The 21,799-nt window shown below is 36.3% G+C and overlaps 2 protein-coding genes and 1 pseudogene across 9 annotated transcripts; 1 reads left to right on the top strand and 2 right to left on the bottom strand.

The window, feature by feature from the left end:
• Positions 1-3,409: 3,409 nt before the first annotated feature.
• Positions 3,410-9,136, bottom strand: LOC148767773 (uncharacterized). The gene is made up of 5 exons (XM_088824786.1): positions 8,224-9,136; positions 7,627-8,121; positions 6,644-7,271; positions 4,157-4,352; positions 3,410-3,616 (listed from the first exon to the last, which is right to left on the bottom strand). The coding sequence occupies exons 1-5, from the start codon at positions 9,134-9,136 to the stop codon at positions 3,410-3,412; spliced, it is 2,439 nt and encodes an 812-aa protein (XP_088680912.1).
• Positions 9,137-11,337: 2,201 nt separating this feature from the next.
• On the bottom strand, positions 11,338-13,147 carry LOC148767772 (pentatricopeptide repeat-containing protein At1g77360, mitochondrial pseudogene; annotated as a pseudogene).
• Positions 13,148-13,532: 385 nt separating this feature from the next.
• LOC105949291 (protein SEMI-ROLLED LEAF 2) lies at positions 13,533-20,462 on the top strand. Of its 8 annotated transcripts, none has more exons than XM_088824451.1 (21): positions 13,562-13,805; positions 14,231-14,549; positions 14,643-14,717; positions 14,846-14,961; positions 15,056-15,170; positions 15,254-15,382; positions 15,558-15,605; positions 15,741-15,925; positions 16,026-16,222; positions 16,316-16,608; positions 16,698-16,847; positions 16,912-17,331; positions 17,424-17,573; positions 18,121-18,196; positions 18,280-18,407; positions 18,501-18,695; positions 18,781-18,921; positions 19,010-19,132; positions 19,213-19,434; positions 19,509-19,713; positions 20,162-20,462. In XM_088824451.1, exons 2-20 carry the CDS (start codon positions 14,403-14,405, stop codon positions 19,668-19,670), a joined length of 3,072 nt encoding a protein of 1,023 aa, XP_088680577.1. In that variant the 5' UTR covers positions 13,562-13,805; positions 14,231-14,402; the 3' UTR covers positions 19,671-19,713; positions 20,162-20,462. The 8 variants fall into 8 exon arrangements, with proteins under 8 accessions (XP_088680571.1, XP_088680577.1, XP_088680576.1 ...); XM_088824450.1 differs by having other exon boundaries at positions 20,155-20,462; XM_088824448.1 differs by having other exon boundaries at positions 13,676-13,920.
• The last annotated feature ends 1,337 nt before the right edge of the window (positions 20,463-21,799 follow it).

Genomic DNA, 21,799 nt, shown 5'->3' with positions numbered 1-21,799 from the left:
AACGGTTTACGAGTCAGAATCGACCGGGGTTCACAATTCAAAAGTACTAGACCATTAACCAATCATTAAGGTTAAGAGTTTGATTATATATTTTTTCTATTTTTAGGACAAAGGACAAATGAATATTAATGAAAAATTACATAAATAAAAAATTGAATGGAGACATGATTATTGTCGTGAACCAATGCTTCACGAGTCAGAACCGACCGAGGTTCACAATTCAAAAATACAACCGAGGTTCACAATTCAACAAGATTATTAACCAACTCATGTTAAGAGTTTGATTATGAGTCTCAAATACAATTTCACAAATAAGTGTTGGTTCAACCAATGATTACCGACCGATTTTAGTTGTTGTGGTTACAATTTTTCAATGAATAAGATATTATTAATTATTGTATTTAATATCCAGTAATGAACTATTTAATTATTATCTATTTTACTTAATTGACTTTGAAGTTTTAATTATTTTACGGGGCATTTTTGTCCACTCTATATATATATATATATATATGCTACTACACACTTTACACACACGCACCATTCATCCCCACACTTTACACGTTTACTGCGAAAATTTCACTTTTCCCGCTCCCGAGAGAACCATGGCGATAAATCCATTTTCATTTACACCTAGTTATGATTTCGTCAAGGACCTTAATCCTATTTAGAAAGGTTTGGATTTCGGCAAATCGATTCTGAAATCCTATGTTGATTTTCAGATTGGGGATGCAGATGCTGCAAAATTCAAAGATTCAGAGCTAGAGAAAATGGTGAAGAATCTCAACGCCGAGAAGGAGAATTCATCTCAGATATTGAAGCAATTGAAAGAATCTCTAGAGAAAGCAAGTGCGAGGAACTCCGATCAAATCACGAAGATCTTCCTCTTTGGAATTTTGTCCGGAGCTGCGGTTGTCGGTCTAGGAGCAGAAACCTCAGTCCAAGCCACTGAGTCGTGTTTCTATCAAACCATCACAATTCGAAATCCGCAGTATTTGATGAAATTTTTGAGGAAATTCGAGCAGGAATTGAAAGCAGTTGTGAATAAACCTAATGAGGCACAAATACTTCGTATATTGAACAATTTTCTGCGATTAATTCAACGTGACAAAATTAGTGACAAAGTCACCAACAAAGTCGGCGACAAAGGCATCGACGAAGGCAGCGACGAACGCGGCGACGACAAAGGTACCGACCTAGGCGGCGACGGCAAAGGCGGCGGAATGGTGCCTTGGATGGCAAATGCATTATCATGAGTGAGTATTTTCAAACTACTAGCTGAGGTTTATTATCCATCCAAAAGTGTTAATATGTCTGTGTTTTGTCTCTGTTTTGCCATGGTTTATTGACAATTGCATGATTTTCTTTTTTACAAATTAATTTATGGTCATAAATTGATATTATTATTGCTACTCGCTGAGGTTTATTTATCAATCCGAGTGTGAGTATGTATTTGTTTTGCTATTCGTGATGATTCTAGAGTAAATTGATATTGACAATTGCATGATTTGCTTCTTTACAAATTAATTTCTGGTCCTAAATTGATATTGATGTTACATGATTATCAAATGTTGTATCAAATATTGAAAACTAACCTGTAGATTTATATGCTTATAGAAATCAATTAACCTAAGTTGTAATAGTTAAGTTGTGGGAACAACATTCAGTTACAACTATAATTCTTGTGTTAACACAGTTATAAACTACTGAAAGCAGAATAAATGAACACAAGAAATTAATGTGGTTCATACACAAATGTGCCCTACATCCACGTGGATCTGCAAACATGTTTTCACTAGTTCAGATTTACAGTGTACATTAATAGGACTTATTAAAAATAATAAAGACTCACTCTTTAATTTTTATGTCGTTCTTGTAACACAACTCGAACTTCGTGTCTCTCTACAACAGTTCCACTCCGCGTGCGTTGAACTTTATTCGAGCCTGAACTCCCTTTAAAACCGCGGATGACCTCTCCCGAGATCTATACAGCAACTCTGTATATGTTGGCACACGCAACGATGGCACAGTCCTGTTCCGCGGACTACCCTAGCACAGCTTCAATATGATAAGAGGTTTTCTCCAATAAAAGTGCTAAGATCTTCAATGACTTGTGAGGCTTTATATATGCACGAATTTTGCCTCCTTAACCCTTGCGTGATCTCCAAGAAATCGTATAACTAGGTAAGTAGAATCATAGCCGATTTTTTACTCTATTCTAGATAAGTACAAAGAGACATAATTAGAATAAGATACATGAAAATAAATCAAAGCCCTAATAGGAATATTACAAACATAGGACTCTAAATAATTCCCAAAATAAACATGGAAATAATTCTTTACCAATCTTTTAATTTCAAAACTCGACAGATTTCCTCAATCTTCGATAATCGGAAATTTGGCGCCAACAATCTCCCCCTTTGGCATAGATTGGTCAGAATCCATGTTTAACAAGAACTCCCTATGCATATGAGATTTTCTCCCTATGCAGAAATGATTAACTCCCCCTGCATCACATATATGTTGTAGCAGAGAAATTTCCTGGAGCACAAAGTTATCCAAAACAAGCCGAAGGCACAAAATAAAGATAACCAAGGTGATATCCAATAGGAAGGAAAGTAAACATAACCATAACAGTCCTAAATAAAGACATAAATTTAAGCAGTTCAAAAAGAACAACCAAAAAACCAACAAAATGTTTATCAAGGAAACTTCTCTTAATAACCATCAGTGTTCTAAAAATCGGCCGAGGCGGCCGATTAATCGGTCTCCGAGGCGGAGGCGGTCTAAAACCTTTACGATTTTAGTGTAAAGGTTTGAAAAATCGTTTTTTTGCCTGTGAGGCGGTTTTAGGCGGTCTGAGGCGGTCAAACCTTTAAGGCGGGTCAAACTCGGTGCAAAAATCGGTCAAAAATCGGTTAAAAATCCGTTTTTTTTTTTTTTTTTTTTTTTTTTTCTTATAATTCAAAATAAAAGTTGGATTTTAATAAAAGAAAATATGAGTTTATGCCTTATTTTGTTTTTGTTAATTGTTATTGTTAAAGAACTAATGATGTATGCCAAGAATATTCAAAAATAAATGTAAATTCAAAAAAAATATTTATTTATTTATATTTTATAAGAATATTTATGTATTATGATCTTATAATTATTAAACTTTTATTATGTTATTAGGATATATACATGATGAAGATATAACTATGTTTAAATATCTTTTTATATATGTTTGGAGTATTTATAAATAATATTTAGAAATATATTATATTAAATTTTAAAAACCAATTTATTTCCGATTTATCACCGATTAATCACCGCCGCACCGATTAATCGTGAGTCGGTGCCTGACCGACTCGGACCCGATTACCGTTTTTTACAACCTTGATAACCATAGTCGAAGAGCAGATCATTATCATGAGAACTGCTGGACGCTTTGCCTTGCGGTTGTGGACTGCTGCTTCCTCATTGAAGTTTCTCCCTTGTGTATGGCAGTTTTTGGTGGGGAATCTGGAGTTGTTGCTACACCCCTTTTCTGACCAGGTTGTGCCAAAGTTGCAAGCATGGCTGGGAGAAAAGATGTAATGCTCACGTGATTTTTTGTGAAATCCTCGTTGATACACTAATTTCAGGAGCAACAGTAGAGGTCATAGAGTCATCAAGTGAACTCTTTTTCGCGTTGAGAGCAACCTGGACCATAAACAAAACATCTTCTTGAGGATCATGAAAATGCTCAACCAATACCTTAGGATGAATAATGATTGGTCGTTCAGGCATAGAAGCTAAAGTTGCCACTAAGAAATGATGTGGCAGCAAGTGATAGATCAACGAGGGAAAAGACAGACACTCCAACTTTTTGTGCGAGAGTTAGCAAGAGCTCCATTATGAGCAAAGATGTACTCCCCAATGTTGATAAAAACTGCATGAGTGACGCTGTAGGGAAACCCAACATACAGTGATCACAACAACTAATGGTGTCATTAACACAAATGGATTCACAATGATTTGATTCTTACACCTGTAAAAATCTTTATTCAATTCAGGAGCCATATTGAAAAATTTCCCTTCGCAAGTAACCGCGAGACCCGACAACGGAGTATCGATCAGCAGAAAGTTAGGATTCCAGTGAAGATTCTGATGACTCAGATCTAGTTGGATGTACGGCAGTAAATGTAGCATAAGTCTGCTCAGAAAGAGATTGGTGGCTACTCGAAGTGTATGGCTCATCCTTAAGACCATAATTGCTCTCAAACTTCTTTTGAAGCCGGCAAAACTGCACATGGGCGTTGAAAGTAGTTTCTTCAATTGTGACATGGTCTTCACCACCAACGTCTTCTGCCTTAGACATGGAAGGATCACTTTCATCCAGAATATCGTCCAGCGGATCAGAGACAATACCTTATTTGGAGCTTGGGGCTGGTGACTGCACATGTGTGACTGTGGGCTCCGGATTTGTGGCCACGAGAGAGATGGGAACTACAGAGACCACTGTTGTTGTCACAGAATTTGATGTTTTTCCAAACTTCTTGTCGGACGGCGATGCACAATTGTTTGTGCTTCCTCATTTCAGACCCCTCAACCGATTCGTCTCTTTCCATAATAAATCTGTGAAGCACATAAAAGATAAGAGACAAGTAGCTTTCGGAAAACATAGAGAGATACTAGAGAGATAGGTCGAGTAGAAGAAATATTGAGAAATCCTAGAAGTCCTAAAGATAGGATAGAAACAGATCCCACAAAGATCATGATAAAACAGAAGTATATTCCCACACGCTTCTTCAGAGATTCTAAACAGATCACGTATCAAGACATCCATGTGTCAACAGTCAGCCAGAGGCCATAATAAACTCAAAAACCATAGATTTCCAAAGCTGTGAAAAAAAAAAAAAAAAAAAAGCTCAAGAAGAAGTATATATATAAAGGGATATTGCAACAGTATGTAGAACCCAAGTTTTACAAGGAAAGAAAACCAAGGAGGTCACAAGAGCAAAAATGTAGAGTGCCTTGTTTTCAAGGATTAACCAAAAGAACTTAGAACAAGACACGATAGAATGCCACCAACATGCTCTTGGATGCATGATATACCTAGAGCTCCATGACCATACTCAAGAAATCATAAATTATGTATTTTAATGGGGTTATGAATGCATATGCGATTAGCACAACAATTCAACCGTGAACTTCAAGAATAATTTCACTAATACTTACCAGAACAACATCCCAAAAAATCACACCCCTTTTTTTTCTGCCCGTTTTTTTTTTTTTATTTGTTGACATGAAGTTCAACCAAATATTAGGAGGGCAACCGTCTTAAGAATTCACATAGCTTTTAATTAGAAGTCGGGAATGCATATGCAAATGGATGGCATAATTCTTCCTATAGGAGTATGATCTTTGAGATTAATGAGGCCATAGGCATTGATCACTCCGATCCCGATAGAAGGGGCAACAAACTTCTATCGGAACTTACCGCGGAAACAAAAGGTTAATCCAAAAAAAAAACTAGCAAACCACTGTTAGTCAAAATGATATCTCCATCACTACTATTCCAAGCAAAACAAGGATTAACATAAGTTGTGCGATGTTATCACATAAGAAGGTGACACATAATATGTCTGATTAGTAGATCAAGTGCAATCCGGACAAAATAAGAAGATGATTGCACTATCATTTTTATAGCTTAATTTTTTACATTGCAAATTCCAAGTGCTTTACCCAGGGAATCAAATCTAAGGAAATCCAGGGGATTTTTGAAACTATCAGCCAACTTATTGTCTGTCGACACATAGTCTATGGTCACACGTGTCTGTTCTACTAAATTCCTGATGAAATGAAGACGAATATCTATATGTTTTGTCCTAGAATGCTGAACATGATTTTTTGAAATATGTATGGCACTCTTATTATCACAAAAGACATTCAACTCTTTTTCACGAAAGTCATAGTCATTTAACATATGTTGCATCCAAAGACGTCGAGTGCAACAGCTTCCTGCAGCTATGTATTCAGACTCAGCACTAGATAAGGAAATGAAATTTTGTTTCATACTGTACCAAGATACCTAATTGTTACCCATGTAGAAACAACCTCCTGTGGTGTTTTTTCTGTCATCCACATCTCCTATCCCGTCAGCATCACTGTTCACTACAAGACAATTGTTAGTATCTTTTGAATACCATTTTCTCCATTCGGGTGTTCCACTAACATATCGGATAATGCGCTTTACAACACTCAAATGACTCTCTTTAGGGCTTGCTTAGTACCTAGCACAAATACCTACACTGAAACAAATATCATATCTACTAGCAGTAAGATAAAAAAAACTTCCTATCAAGCTCCTGTATAGTGTGGAATCAACATTTGTGCCATCACAATCACTTCCCCACTTCTCAATTGAGGCCATTTGTGTTGTTAAAGGTTTTGCCTTTTTCAACCCAAATTTACTTACCACGTTCTTGGCATATTTGCACTGTGAGATAAATATCCTATCTTCTAGTTGTTTTACCTTGTCATCACTCAGAACCAGTTCCCACATGTCATTTCGAGAAAACTGCTCAAGTTCCTCAAGCTTGGCTAACACCCAAAATTCATCAAGAATTGCTTCGTTGATGTTTTTTGGTTCAAAACAGTGGAAGTGAAATAGACATACCTCACCATTTCTTGGTAGTCAACCTTGGGTTTATTGCAAGTTTTTATATATTCTTTACCAGTGGTAACATCTTCAGTTATGACATCAGATGTCGGCGCTGATACTTCTGTGATTTTGTAATCTAGTATTTCTCTTCCAATGCTCTCAGTTTGTTTCCCCAGTAGAAAGTCGTCACATGAATCTGGTGCATTGGAGTTTAGTTGGTGAACACCTTTCACACAATCTGCATTGATATTTCGTGTTAGATCCTGAAAATTCAAATTCCCCAGTCGATAACAGAGCAGATCTGTGATATTAGAGGTGGTGAGGGGACACTGTTCAACTTGGTCAGTTTGATCAAATTTATAACAATTATCAGATGATCTATAACCAGATAGAACACACCTGTTGTTTTGATCAAACACTTCACACTTACGCTTGGTGAACAGCACTGAGTCGTATAGATCACATAGCTGACTTACGCTGAGTAGGTTTGATTTCAAACCCTCTACATACATAACATTGTCAAGGTTATGTAATCCTTCAACATCCAAGTTACCTTCTCCTCTCACAAATGCCTTGTTTCCATCACCAAAACTAACTTGTCCACCAGACACATTATGCAGGTTCTTTAAGTAATTATGTACACCTGTCATATGCTTGGAGCAACCATTATCAAAATACCAAGAGTTAGTAGTACATGCTTTTAAAGAAAGAATAGCAGGAAAGTTGTTTGCATTATACTCATTCATCCATTTATTATCAGAGTATTTTCTTTGGGAATTATAATCCCATGCAGCGGAATTGGAAGATTGATATGATAAACTCTTATTAATCAATTTCCATCTTTTAAAGCATTTTGGCCTAACATGTCCTATATACTTTGTGACAAAAATGACAAGTTGGCACAAACTTTTTTGTATAAGACTGTGAGGCAACATGTTGTGGGGTAGGTTTGACAGTATTATTCACAAAATTAATTTTTTGATTCTGATTCGGTTTACCATTGAACTTACTCCCAGTATAGCCAAGACCAAGTTTATCAGGATTTGAGGGATGAGCATTTAAAATTTCATCTAACCTGTTTGAAGGAAGAATCGCAGTGCAATTTAACTTACTGACTGATGCCTCTAACGTTGTTGCAACAGGGGTGTTGTCACGCTTGAGGTTGGGTTCCGCATTTTTCTTTGGAGCAGGATTTCTCATGATCTGCCTTGCTTTATTGCAATCGTAGCTTTGCAAATGTCTGAGCACTTTTTTTAGATTGTCAATATCTTTCAGGGCAAAATCATGATTTACCTCCAATGCCTCATTTTCTAATTCAAGCTCGTCGATTCTAGGCTTCAGTTTGACTTTAACTGATTCATTCTCCTCTTCGAGTTCCTTCACTTTCTCCTTCAAACACCTGTTTTCATCACCAACCTCATGATATTGCTTTAGAAGATCGTTCAGTTGCTGTTGAATCTTCTCAATTGAGCATTCTTCATCATTCTCTGAATCTTTTTCTCATGTGGACAAAAAAATTGTGTTTAGATTTCTATGATTCTCGAGATTACGAGTAGCATATCTGAGGTGTGGTGGCTCAGTGCATGTAATATCACCCCGTGTCACTTCAGTGTTCCTAAGGTGTGATGGCTCGGTGCATGTGACATCATCGTGTGTAACATCAGTAACCTTGCATGTACCACATAAGTCAATACTTGTTTCAGCATCACTCGCTTCACTGTAATCATCATATTCCGAGTTATTGTCACTCCAGGTTGTAGCAAGTGATTTTCCTTGCTTCTTCAGAGTGTTTGCACATTCAGCTTGAATATGACCATAGCCACGACATTCTCTACATCGAACCCTTCCTGACTTCTTGCTTGTTTGTAGGACTTCTAGGTTTTCTTTCAAAAGTTTGTGCCAACTTGTCATTTTTCGAAGTTTGCTTGCTTGATGTCCATTCCCATTCACAAGTTTTCCGAAGTTTTTAGCTATTAGAGACATGGATTTTGTTAGCTTGACTTCGAGTGCTGTCATGGGAACTAGGGGCACTGATGAAGTTGTCACAATGATTGTTTGTAGAGCAATTTTTCTTTCCTTATCCATTTTGCTGATATTCAACTTGTTCTCAAATGTCTGCAAATTTCCGATCAGATCTTCCAGTCGCAATGAGTCCACATCACTTGCTTCCTCAATAGTTGTGACCTTGTATGCGAATCGGTCTAGCATTGATCTCAACACTTTACGAACAAGCTTGACTTCGGAATAGGTTTCACCAAGCCCATGAGATTCATTCAAGATATCGCATAGTTTTGAATTAAAATCGCTTACGGTTTCATTCTCCTCCATTCGAGGATCCTCAAAGCGAGTAGCGAGCATCTGAAGTTTTGATAATCGAACTGAGGTTGTCCCCTCATAAGCTGTTTGTAATTTTTCCCATGCTTCTTTGGCACACTCACATGCTGAGATGATTTTGAATTGATTGATATCAATTCCATTGAATATGGCATTCAAGGCTTTGGAATTCATATTTGCAGCAATCTGCTCAGTTTTGTTCCATTCTTTTTCATGCTTCTCAGTTTCGATTCATTTTTCATCTATGGCAACAGGTCGTTTTCCATTGACTTGCATCTTCATCCATTGACTTGATGAACATTTTCATCTTAGTTTTCCAATAAGAGTAATTGGTTCCAGTAAGCAGTGGTGGGCGAGTTGTGAAACCGCCTTCCATATGAGCATTCATAGTTCCTATGGAAGATAAATGGCAAATAAATCAAATTCCCAAAATCACACACCATGTATATCTAGTGAGAGGCTCTGATACCAATTGTAGATTTATATGCCTATAGAAATCAATTAACCTAAGTTGTAACAGTTAAGTTGTGGGAACAGTATTCAGTTATAACTATAATTTTTGTTTTAACACAGTTATAAACTACTGAAAGCAGAATAAATGAACACAAGAAATTAATGTGGTTCAGACACAAATGTGCCATACATCCACGTGGACCTGCAAACACGTTTTCACCAGTTCAGATTTACAGTGTACATTAACAGGACTTATTAAAAATAATAAAGACTCCCTCTTTAATTTTATGCCGTTCTTGTAACACAACTCGAACTTCGTGTCTCTCTACAGCAGTTCCACTCCGCGTGCGTTGAACCTTCTTCAAGCCTGAACTCCCTTCAGAAACGCGGATGACCTCTCCCGAGATCTATACAGCAACTCTGTATATGTTGGCACACGCAACGATGGAACAGTCATGTTCCGCAGATTTCAGATTTACAGTGTACATTAACAGGACTTATTAAAATAATAAAGACTCCCTCTTTAATTTTTATGTCGTTCTTGTAACACAACTCGAACTTCGTGTCTCTCTACAGCAGTTCCACTCCGCGTGCGTTGAACCTTCTTCAAGCCTGAACTCCCTTCAGACACGCGGATGACCTCTCCCGAGATCTATACAGCAATTCTGTATATGTTGGCACACGCAACGATGGCACAGTCCTGTTCCGCAGACTGCCCTAACACAACTTCAATACGATGAGAGGTTTTCTCCAATAAAAGTGATAAGATCTTCAATGACTTGTGAGGCTTTATTTATGCACGAATTTTGCCTCCTTAACCCTTGCGTGATCTCCAAGAAATCGTATAACTAGGTAAGTAGAATCCTAACCAATTTTTTACTCTATTCTAGATAAGTACAAAGAGACATAATTAATTCTAGATAAGTACAAAGAGACATAATTAGAATAAGATACATGAAAATAAATCAAAGCCCTAATAGGAATATTACAAACATAGGACTCTAAATAATTTCCAAAATAAACATGGAAATAAATCTTTGTCAATCTTTTAATTTCAAAACTTGACAAATTTCCTCAATCTTCGATAATCGGAAATCTGGCGCCAACACAACCGATTGCACCCTTAAGTGTTCCTCCTATTGTTGCATCTCCAGCATAGTCGATGTTACTATAGCGAAACAAAACCTTATATGAGATAAGATCCCGTATTCTCGAGTCCCTCTCAAGTATCTGAGAACTTTTAGCAGCAGCAAGGTGTAATTTGCATAGGTCTTAACATTCGACAAGTTCGGGAATAAAAAGTTTCGGATAATCCATCTAAGCATTTATCAAGTTTCATTGCTGCTGCATCTAGAGTCGAGATACCGTACTACAATGGCCGTTGACAACAATTCTTCCTTTCGTTCTAGTGTCCTTTCTTTATTTGGATCTTGTGACAATGGTTGGTAGCACTCAATATAGCTGCTCTCGTTAAATGAATTCATTAAGCGTATAATAGATTTACATAGCTTAAATAAAGTCAATCGCGACATAGTTGTTGAATCTGATATTCTTGATCCTTGTGATTTTTATTTTTCTTATGTGGAATTAATTGTGGCTTGATGCTTCCAGTACTAGTTTTCGAATTTCTAATCGTTGAATTGGCTTCTCTCGTGTTCTAGGATGACATCTGCTGTTGATTGGAATTGGCTGAACTACAACTTCTTCTTCAAAGCTGCTACTTGGAGGGATCTTTCTGTTGATACCGTTCATAAACCTAATGCGCATTAATACTCATTGCCGATTTCGTAAGTATTAGGAATGTTTTACCTGTATATCTACTCCAGGCTATAGTACTCAGTTACATACTAGATGAAATCCTCAAGCATTGATTCTACCATTGATTGAGAGTATTTTCGATTGTATCTACGTTGACTGAGGTGTTTACCAAGCTTAATGGAATGCTATTATTGTTGGAATCTCAAATAAAATGTAACAGTAAAACATTACAAATAAATTAAATCGACATCATCCAGGTGCAGACACAACAGTAAATTCCTCAAGAACTGAAAACGGCTTCATAGCCTCGTCAACTCTGTTTGTCTGACACAATCCAACGAGCCAAATATTATAAGGCCCCGAATCGAGATCGGAAGCAACCCAAGGCTTCTTCCTTACGCAAGACCAAGTCATGAGCGTGTTATACACAGATGGCCTCAGTTTACATCCGTTTTTCATTCATGTGTTGGAATAGTTTATAAGCATCTCCTTCTCTGTCTACCCTTCGGAGCCCCTGTATAAGCGTTGCATATGTTATTGAATCTGCGAAATGCCGTTTTAGTTGATCAAAGAGTTGTATGTTTTATCAGCAAGCAGCTTGTTAGCTTTGACTCAAATCCGAGTCGACTAAATTCTCCAACTCTTTTTGCAGGCTCGCGTTGTCAATAACGCGTGATCAGTGCTTTGAGAAAAAGCCGAAGAAACATTTTGTCAAAATATTTAACCTTCCAATCTTTTCTTGCAGATATATATCACACTATCCTAACTTATCCTCAAAAGCATGTCAACAATCAAATTGTGTGAAACCCGACTTATGAGGTGCGCTCTTTCGGCAGCCCAGATGTAGAATCGAAACAAATCCGTCGTTCTTTCTTCAGTTGAGAGTGAGACCGAAGGACTGAAATTGCAACTTGGCGATTTAAAAATGGAGCTAATTTGCCGAGGGCCTGCTGGATGGGGTGCACGGAATTGATTACGGCGAGGACTTCGTTGGCAATGTTGGAATTCTCGAGGGCATTGTATTATCCATCTCATTCGTTCACAACCTTACACGCGTTCTTGAATTTATTTACTTTGCAGAGAGCACTAATGAAGGCGTTATATACTGTCACATTTGAAGGAAAGCATCTATTGCATTCTCGATTCTATTTTCAATACTGCACGCATGTATAAGAACGCGATAGATAAAAGACGTGGGCTGACACAGCCACTGAACTCCATCTCTTTAACAACTTCAACCGCTTCGTTTGTTCTTCCAGCCTTGCAAAAATGTCGACCATGATTCAATATGTCACAATATCCGGATTGCACCCCGAGGAGTCAACCATTTCTGTAAAAAAAATTCCTAGCTTTCGGTAAATTCGGAGCCCTTCCCCAGCCTTCAAGCAAGATGCTATAAGTTTTTCGAATCGGAAGAAAATTTGATTTTTCATTGCATCAAATATCTCAAGAGAGATTTTCTAATATTCTTCGACTTGGATAAACCACTCAATAACCCGTTGAATGCAGTACATGAGATTTATACATCGTGCTAAATGTGTACACAGCCTCATTCGCCTTCTGAGCCCTCGCGTATTTCCTCCTAATAATACAAAAAATTCTCGATATTCCTTTGCTTCTCATGCTGTTCACAAGTTCCCACAATTATTTCGTGTTGCCTTATCTTTGTCAACGACTCGATCATAATGTGGTAGGCTCTAACGCTGCGCGAGTATTTCCGTTGTTTGTGGGGCCCATTCGAAGAACCGGTGGGCTAGCATTCCATCATTTTTTTAATATTTCAAGAACCTTCTCGACTACGTACTTCTTCGGAAACCCGAATGCCACTCTGGTCAAGAGCAGTATCGAGGCCTAATACAATCTTCTAGCCACATAGAAACAACTATTGTGGCGGTGAAGTTTCAAGGCCATAATGGAGAAGTAAGCATTTTATCAAACACATGGCGGGCAAAAGAAATTACAGAAAGATGTCATTTACTCAATGAAGATCATTTTCAGCATTTCTTCGATCTCGTATTGAAGAAAACAACATGAAAAAGAAAAGATTACACGTGATGAGAAGATTTGATAGTTATTTATCGTTTCCAAAATTAAAATTGGATTATGATCAAGTTTCAGAAAATTTCTGAGTTCATTTCTGTTTGATTATATAAGATTGTAATTGAATTTTAATTTGATTATTATTAGTCGAGTGGAGGTTAGAGATTTAAATTGAACAATTTTTTTATTATTTATTTTGAGTCGAGTTTTATATTTTAGCAATTTCGACCCCAAAACGTTTTCCCCTTATTTTCATTTAGACCCCTAATCTTTAGCAATTAATAGTACCGCCACAAAGTTGGTGAAACAATAAAATAGTATACAACTGAAATCCGGCCATATTTCTTTGAATTCTTGTTAGTTTTGAAAATTGACACGTTCTCAATCATTAATGTATGCCCCCCAGCTGATAATTTTTAATTTTTTTTAAGATTTATATAAATTATCCAAGACAAAAATTGTATATACACGTTAGAGAGAGAAAGAAGAGGTGGGGTCGTTGTTGAAAGAGAGAGAGGTTAGAGAGAGAAAGAGCGAGAGAGATCATAAGTTTCGGGAAGTACTTGAAAATCGGCACATTGTTCTTCCGAAGGTAAAAAATTCCGACACCCCTTTTTCTCATGCTATAATCAAGAAACAGGAAATAGAAAAAAAATAATATGACATTCTTGAATTTGTAGCGGTTATCTGTGTTACCCACGATCAAGGTTTGTGAAGCTAATTTAATATGATCACTATTCTTGAACCCATTTTATAGAATGTTAAATTTTTATGAACAATTTAAAAAAACAAATAAAAAAAATTATGCCCATTTTATTGAGTATCAACGAATCAAGATTCTTGAAGGTATAGAAAAAAATGAATTTCTTTTCTTTGAATGGTTTTTTATATGCCCAATTTATTGAATTTTCTCTATTCGCTTTTCGGGTTGATGGAAATTGTGTTTTTGATGTGAGGTTTCTAATTCTTGGATATGTATGTATGTATGTATGTATGTATGTATGTATGTATGTGCAGGCTGGTACAGGCATTGAGGAAGTGCCCGCTTGATCGTGTACCAGCCTTCCTTTCCCTTCTTCGTCTCGAGAATCTCGACTTTTTTTGTTTTTCGTTTCGAGATAAAGAAGGGAAAGAAAGCTTGGAATTTCGAAGGCTGGTTGGTTTGTAGAAAAAAAAATAAAAAATAAAAATGAGTGTTGTTTCGGGTGTGATCTCGAGGCAAGTTTTGCCGGCATGTGGCAGCCTTTGTTTCTTTTGCCCCTCTATGCGTGCTAGGTCTCGGCAGCCTGTCAAGAGGTACAAAAAGTTGATTTCCGATATTTTCCCCCGATCGCAGGTGCGCTTCATCGATCACATGTTTTTATTTAACATCGTACTTTGGTATTAAAATTGTTTATAATGGCCAACAATCGTTCGTTTTGCTATATAGGAAGAAGAGCCGAACGACAGGAAGATCGGGAAACTATGTGAATATGCTGCGAAAAATCCTTTGCGTATTCCAAAGGTAATATTTTACCGTATTTTTCATAATCATTAAGTAAAAAAGGTGGTATAGTTCTTCTTCTTACTTGATTCTTTGACTGTTTATCGAAAATCGGTTTTTGGTCTAATCAATTAACGAATAAATTGCAGATTGCAGAGTCCCTTGAGCAAAGATGCTATAAGGAGTTGAGAAACGAAAACATTCGATCGGTGAAAATTGTCATGTGTATTTACCGGAAATTGTTGGTATCTTGCCGGGAGCAAATGTACGTCTCCGTCTTCGTCCACTATTGTTATTTCACTCATTATCGAATTTTCGTCATTTGTTTTTTTTTTTTTTTTTTGTTTTTACGACGACAGGCCTTTGTTTGCGAATAGTGTAATGACGATCATGCAAACCTTGCTTGATCAAGCAAACCAAGACGAGATGTTGATTATCGGATGTGAATCGCTCTTTGAGTTTGTAAACAATCAGGTCGGTGTTTTTCACATGCAATAAGATTCTAGTTTCGATTTTTTTCTTACAAAGACTGAGTCAACTCTTTTTGTGATAAACAGAACGACGGAACTTACATGTTTAACTTAGATGGTTTTGTTCCGAAACTTTGCCAAATGGCTCAAGAAGTCGGAGACGACGAAAGGGCTGAACGATTACGAGTCGCCGGCCTTCAATCTCTATCTGCTATGGTATAACATAGCTGTCATTTTTTTTAATTTTTTTTCGAGAAATATTCTAAAACATGTTGGATTAATTTTTATAAAGCCAAATTTCTTGATATAGATTTAAAATACGAGAATCGAACGTTTATATCGGTTATCGAGTTTATTCGTTTAGGTGTTCTTTCTTTTTTTTGTCATACAGGTTTGGTTCATGGGTGAAAACTCCCATATCTCAGTCGAATTCGACAATGTAAGTATATTTTCTCTATGCTATATATATATATATATATATATATATATATATATATATATATATATATATATATATATATTTGGAAATATTTATTATGTATTTACTAATTATTTATTATTTCCGATTCATCAGATTGTTTCAGTAGTGTTGGAAAATTACTGTGGTCAGAGTAAAGAATCCGACGGGCCCACGCAAAGTCGTTGGGTGCAAGAAGTACATAAAACCGAAGGGCATATCTCTCCTTCACCGGATGTTGCATTGAAAGTTCCTTCTTGGAAAATGATTGTAAACGATAAAGGACAACTCAATGTGGCAGAGTAAATTTTCATGGCCTCGATTTTCTCTTTCTTTACTCGAGTATTCGATATTCGTTCTTTAGTAATATAAGTATTTAATTTTTATTTTTTGAATTTACAGCGAGGACTCGAAGAACCCGTGCTTTTGGTCTAGGGTATGCCTTCATAACATGGCCAAGCTCGGAAGAGAAGCTACGACAATGCGCCGTGTTCTAGAATCTTTGTTTCGATATTTCGATAATGGGAATTTGTGGCCGATCAAAGATGGGATTGCTTTTCCTGTGTTAAAAGACATTCAGCTTTTGATGGATGATTCCGGTTATTTTTTTTTATTCCTTTTTTTTTTGTTTCGTTTATGATTCTTGCAATGAATTATTGGACTTAGGACTTTTTTTTTTTTTTTCCGTGCAGGGGAGAATACGCACTTGTTGCTGTCGATATTAGTGAAGCATCTAGATCATAAAAACGTACTTAAGCAACCGGAAATGCAGCTCGACATTGTCCAGGTGGCGACTGCACTTGCTCGGCTGACAAACGTACAGTCATCGGTGGCTGTTGTGGGTGCCGTGAGTGATGTCATGCGGCATTTGCGTAAGAGCATCCACTCTTCGCTCGACGATGCGAATCTTGGACAGGATTTGATTAAGTGGAATAAAAAATTCCGTGAGGCGGTCGATGAGTGTCTGGTTGAGCTTTCGTCGAAGGTTTGTTGTTTTTCTTGTTGTTATTACACTATGTTGTTTTTTTCGTTCTTGCGTCGTGCTTTTATTGATTTTTTTTTTTGATGTAATAGGTTGGAGATGCTGGTTTGATTCTCGATGTTATGGCTTCTATGTTGGAGAATATTCCGAGCGTCACTGTTATAGCTAGAACGACTGTTTCGACTGTTTATCAAACTGCTCAAATTATTGCCTCTTTGCCGAATTTATCGTATCGAAAGAAGGTGAATCTCTCTCTCTCTCTCTCTCTCACACACACTCTCATGCAACTTTTTTTTCGATGATTAGGCATTTCCGGAGGCATTATTCCATCAGTTACTTCCAGCAATGCTCCATCCAGATTACGAAACACGAATAGGAGCTCATCAAATTTTCTCAGTCGTACTCGTGCCAACTTCCGTTTCGCCACAATCAGATTCGTCTTTTTCCGACGACTCAAAAAAGAAGATAGATTTCCCAAGAACGCTCTCGCGTACAGTTTCCGTATTCTCATCATCGGCCGCCCTATTCGAAAAGCTCAGAAATCAAAGGAATAATCTCGTTGAGCTGAACAAACAAAAAGCTTCGGACGAAAATAATAATAACAATAATAATACGAGTGGAGTAATGAACAGAATTAAGTCAACTTACAGCCGAGCGTACAGCATCAGAAATTCGCCTGCACCAGATGCTGCTGCTGATTCTTTGGCCAAATCGAATAAAGAAGCGGTACTTTATCGAAATAATTTCAATGTTGCTTCAATTTTTTTTATTTAATTTAATTATTATATATTTATATATTTTCATTTTGAATTTTTCAGAATGCTGTGCCTCTTAGATTGAGCAGCCACCAAATAACCTTTTTGTTTTCGTCTATTTGGGCTCAATCCATTTCTCCGGCTAACATGCCTGAAAATTACGTTGCCATTGCTCACACTTACAGCTTGGTTTTGCTCTTTTCTCGAGCCAAGGTAATTTCATATTTAGTAATTTAAAGAAAAAAAAAATCAATTGTTTTTTTTTGTCTTTTTTTTAATTAATTTATAGGGTAAATTACACCTACACCCTTGAGGTATGCTAAAATAACTTTAAGGTCCCTGTGGTATTGGTAATCACAGCCACACCATGAAACAATTACCGGAGCCAAGATTTCATGTCCTGGGCACTGATATGCACTGTATTTGTTTCCCGCGTGGCCGTTTATGCTACGATAGATGAAAATTTATAATTATGTATATAAAATAATAAGGATTCAAGAAATGTTAGCAGAGCCGAGCCGTGTCACCCTCTCTCCACCACTGCCTGAAACTAATAGTCCGAACCCTAACGGAATAACTTATCCAATGCATTATTCCGTTAGGGTTTCTAACAATGTCTGAGGGGGTGATTGTAATTACCGATACTATAGGGATCTTAAAGTTATTTTAACATACCTCAGGGGGTGTAGGTGTAATTTCTCCTAAATTTTATGACTCTATGAGTTCGAACTGTTTAAATTTGTTTCTTGTTATGGCACAGAACTCGTACCGTGATGCTCTTATTCGAAGTTTCCAGCTGGCATTTTCGTTAAGGAGTGTTTCTCTCGCTGCTGGAGGTAAAATTATTAGCCTAATTTCCAAATATCGATTTTATATTTTTTAATTGTATATATAACATTTATGACATCATTATTCGCAGGGAAGCTTCCACCATCAAGAAAAAGATCACTCTTTATACTGTCAACTTGTATGATTATCTTTTCGTCGAAGGCTTACAACATTCTTCCACTCGTCCCACTAGTCAAAGCTACACTCTCCAATAAAATGGTCGATTTCGTCATCTCGCGTTATTTTATTTATTTATTTATTTATTTATTTTTATTCTAATTAACTTGTTATAAACTATCTTTTTTTTTTCAGGTTGATCCATTTATGTGTTTGGTAGAAGATTCGAAGTTGCAGATTAACGAAACGGGGCATCATAAAATCAATTACGGATCCAACGAAGACGATTGTTCCGCTACGAGATATCTCTCGGAAATCAAAATCAACGAGAGTCAGAAAACGGAATCCCTTGTGTCCGTGATTATTACACATCTCGATAACTTACTAGACGTAAGCTTTCAATTTTTCGTAATCGATTTATCATTTTTATTTTTTGATATCGATTATCGTTTTCTAATATTTATTTTTTGTGCAGTCTGAAATAGCTACGACGAGGGAGCAGTTGTTGAGTGAATTTTTGCCCGACGATTTGTGCTCTCTAAAAGGCTCGAGGTTTGCCGATGCTGCAAATGAAGGGCATAATAGTGATTCTTACAATCCTAAATCTCTAGAAAAGGTAAAATGACTTTTAATAAATAAATAAAAATTAATGTTTTGGTGTTTTCGAGTTTTCTAATTTGTGTGTTTTTTACCATAATGCACAGGCTGTCTCGATGTTCGTAGGAGACGATGATTCCCTTCCAGATTCTGTAGGAAATAGCCAACATAATTCACAATTAACCATTGAAAATCCGAATTTCCTAAGCGTCGATCAACTTCTACAATCCGTAAGTATTTTTTTTCGTACTTATAAGTAAAAAAAATTCATGCAATAAATTTCATATATTATATATTTTTTTTCGGACAGGTTTTGGAGACAGCTCACAACGTAGGAAGAATGTCGGTTAGCACCGCCCCCGATGCTTCTTACAAAGAAATGGCCAATCATTGCGAAACGCTTTTAATGGGGAAGCAACAAAAAATGTCGTATTTGGTCAACGCGCAAAATAGACAAGGGAATTTGTTGACCGTATCTTCAATTGAAGTCAACAACAAGCAAATGGTGTCGCATGACAATAGCTCACATAAGGTAAAAACATAAATCCAAAAAAAAAATTTGAAAACTCGAAAAAAGGGGTTAATCGTAATTTGCATGATCTACAGAGTGGAAATTCATTTGCGGACCAGAAAGTACATGGAGTTGCGATTAGACAAGCGAGTAACACCGGATTACCGTGTGCCGCTGAAGTACAGAATTATCCTAGCTCGTTCAGACTGCCATCTTCGAGTCCGTACGATAACTTTCTCAAAGCTGCTGGATGTTGATAAGTACGTACGGCAAAAAAATATCGGGGTATCGCATTTCACTGTAAGCAAGCAAAATCTCACGATTAGAATATCGTCATAGTATATATAATACGCATTTGCCACAAGATAAATTAAAAAGCCACATTCACATAGTTTTTTGGCTGAATTTTTTTGCACATTCTTGAAATTAAATTCTTTCTATTATTTCAATTTTTTTTCGTTTTTCTTTTCTTTCGTGTACGACACATGGCGGTGCACCGAAGGGGGCATAATCGAAAAGTTTTTTTTTTTTTTAATTAGCAAGAGTTGAGGTTTTGTAGTGCTAGTTTAGACCCTTGTTTGGACAATCTTTATTTATTTGTATTTAAATAATTTTTTGTTAATGTTTTTCCTTATTATTTGGAAATGTTTGTAATAAGTGCACTATAATGAGTTCTTGTTGCAATGATAATCCATCTCTTACTACCAACTCCATTGTTACACACTTGTTTTTTTCTCCAAGCAAAAAGAAATGGTGCTTAGCCGATCATCAAGAATTTGCTCGAGGGTGCACCATGGACCAACCTCACCAGATCAGCCCCTTCGCCGAAAAACTCGTACACTGGGGCCTAAGTGCCTGGCTCGTGAGTATCTCGAGCAAAATGACCCTGTCACTATATTCATCGACCGGTGATGTCACTTGCATTGTATATGCATACTCTGTTAAACAATGTCGAAAAAAAAAAAAAAAAAATATTAAGGTTATATAAAAATGGTAATAACAATATAACCTTTTTTTTTTTTTTTGAAAAATAGTGTTTATTGCATTTAGTACCCATGTGTTATGCCGAATTGCTAAAAATTAGCAACCGTATAATGCATTTTTTTAGCACATAGCCACCTAAATGGTGTGTATTTAGGGGTAGTTTACTAATAAAATTGAATAATAGAGTTTTTTTGCTAATACTAATAACACGAAGGAACTTCGGAAGTTGGAATGTAAAAAATTGTACCAATATAAAAAAAAAATCAGATCGAAATCGACGAAATTTGGAATTTTCATTTTTTTTAGTCACAATAAACAAAAGAAACTAATTTAGTTAGTTATACATTCTATTAATAATAAAGTTAGTATACAGAAATTGTATGAGTTGTTGTGGACATGATATATGATAGATAGATATGTATATATATGTGATAGATATAGGTCCAATAACTCCGATGGCACGTACTATATATGTACAGTAGTAGTAATATTGAGTTGCCTTTCCTCCAGGGCAGGCACTTAATTATGTAATAAACACACACATATATATATATATATTATATGGTCTCCTCTGATCAATTAATTCTGTTAGATATACTTGTTTGTCTGAATTAATATTGAGATTGATCGATGCATCAATTTTTGCATTGCAAGTATTATATTATGAATTAATTATTTGGGATTGTAACAGCACCTCCATTTTGGACGGACTCGTATCTCATATCTGATATGATATGATATGAAGAGATATCTAGAGAGAGAGAGAGAGAGAGAGAGAGAGAGAGAAAGAAATCTAGAGAGAGAGTAAAGTGTGGCGTTAATTGAATGAGAGAATAGTGGGGTCTACTAGAAGAGACAAGAAGAGTTCACAAGTTTTCATCAGCTACCAATTGAAACACACACACACACATTGCGGGCTGTAACAGACAGTCTGTTTTGGGATTTAGTAGGGTAGGGTACCTTAATTTAATTCATCATATCTCTCTCTCTCTCTCTCTCTCTCTCTCACTAATTGTAAATCTATGGCTGCAACTGCAACTGCAGTACTGCAAATTCGTTACATTAACTTGCGGGACAAAATATATGAAATGGACAGCTCTGTTTGTAGCTTCCTCGATTTTCGTCTTGTAAGAATTTGTACACGTCCTCCCATTTTTCTTCTTTCATGTGTCTATGGATTGCCAACAACCGCATGCATCAACCAAATTATATATATATATATATATATATATATATATATATATATATATATATATATATATATATATATATATATATATATATATATATATATATATATATAACATATTTCTTTTCTGTTTTAACATTATTAATTAAACTCAAAATATTAATATTAATTATCTCTTACCAGAATGATCAAGGTTATTTTAGTCTTTTTAAT

Source organism: Erythranthe guttata, chromosome 10 (assembly GCF_056151865.1).
Source record: "Erythranthe guttata isolate IM_541 chromosome 10, IM_541, whole genome shotgun sequence".
Taxonomy (NCBI): Eukaryota; Viridiplantae; Streptophyta; class Magnoliopsida; order Lamiales; family Phrymaceae; genus Erythranthe; species Erythranthe guttata.
This window is presented reverse-complemented; position numbering and strand designations above follow the sequence as displayed.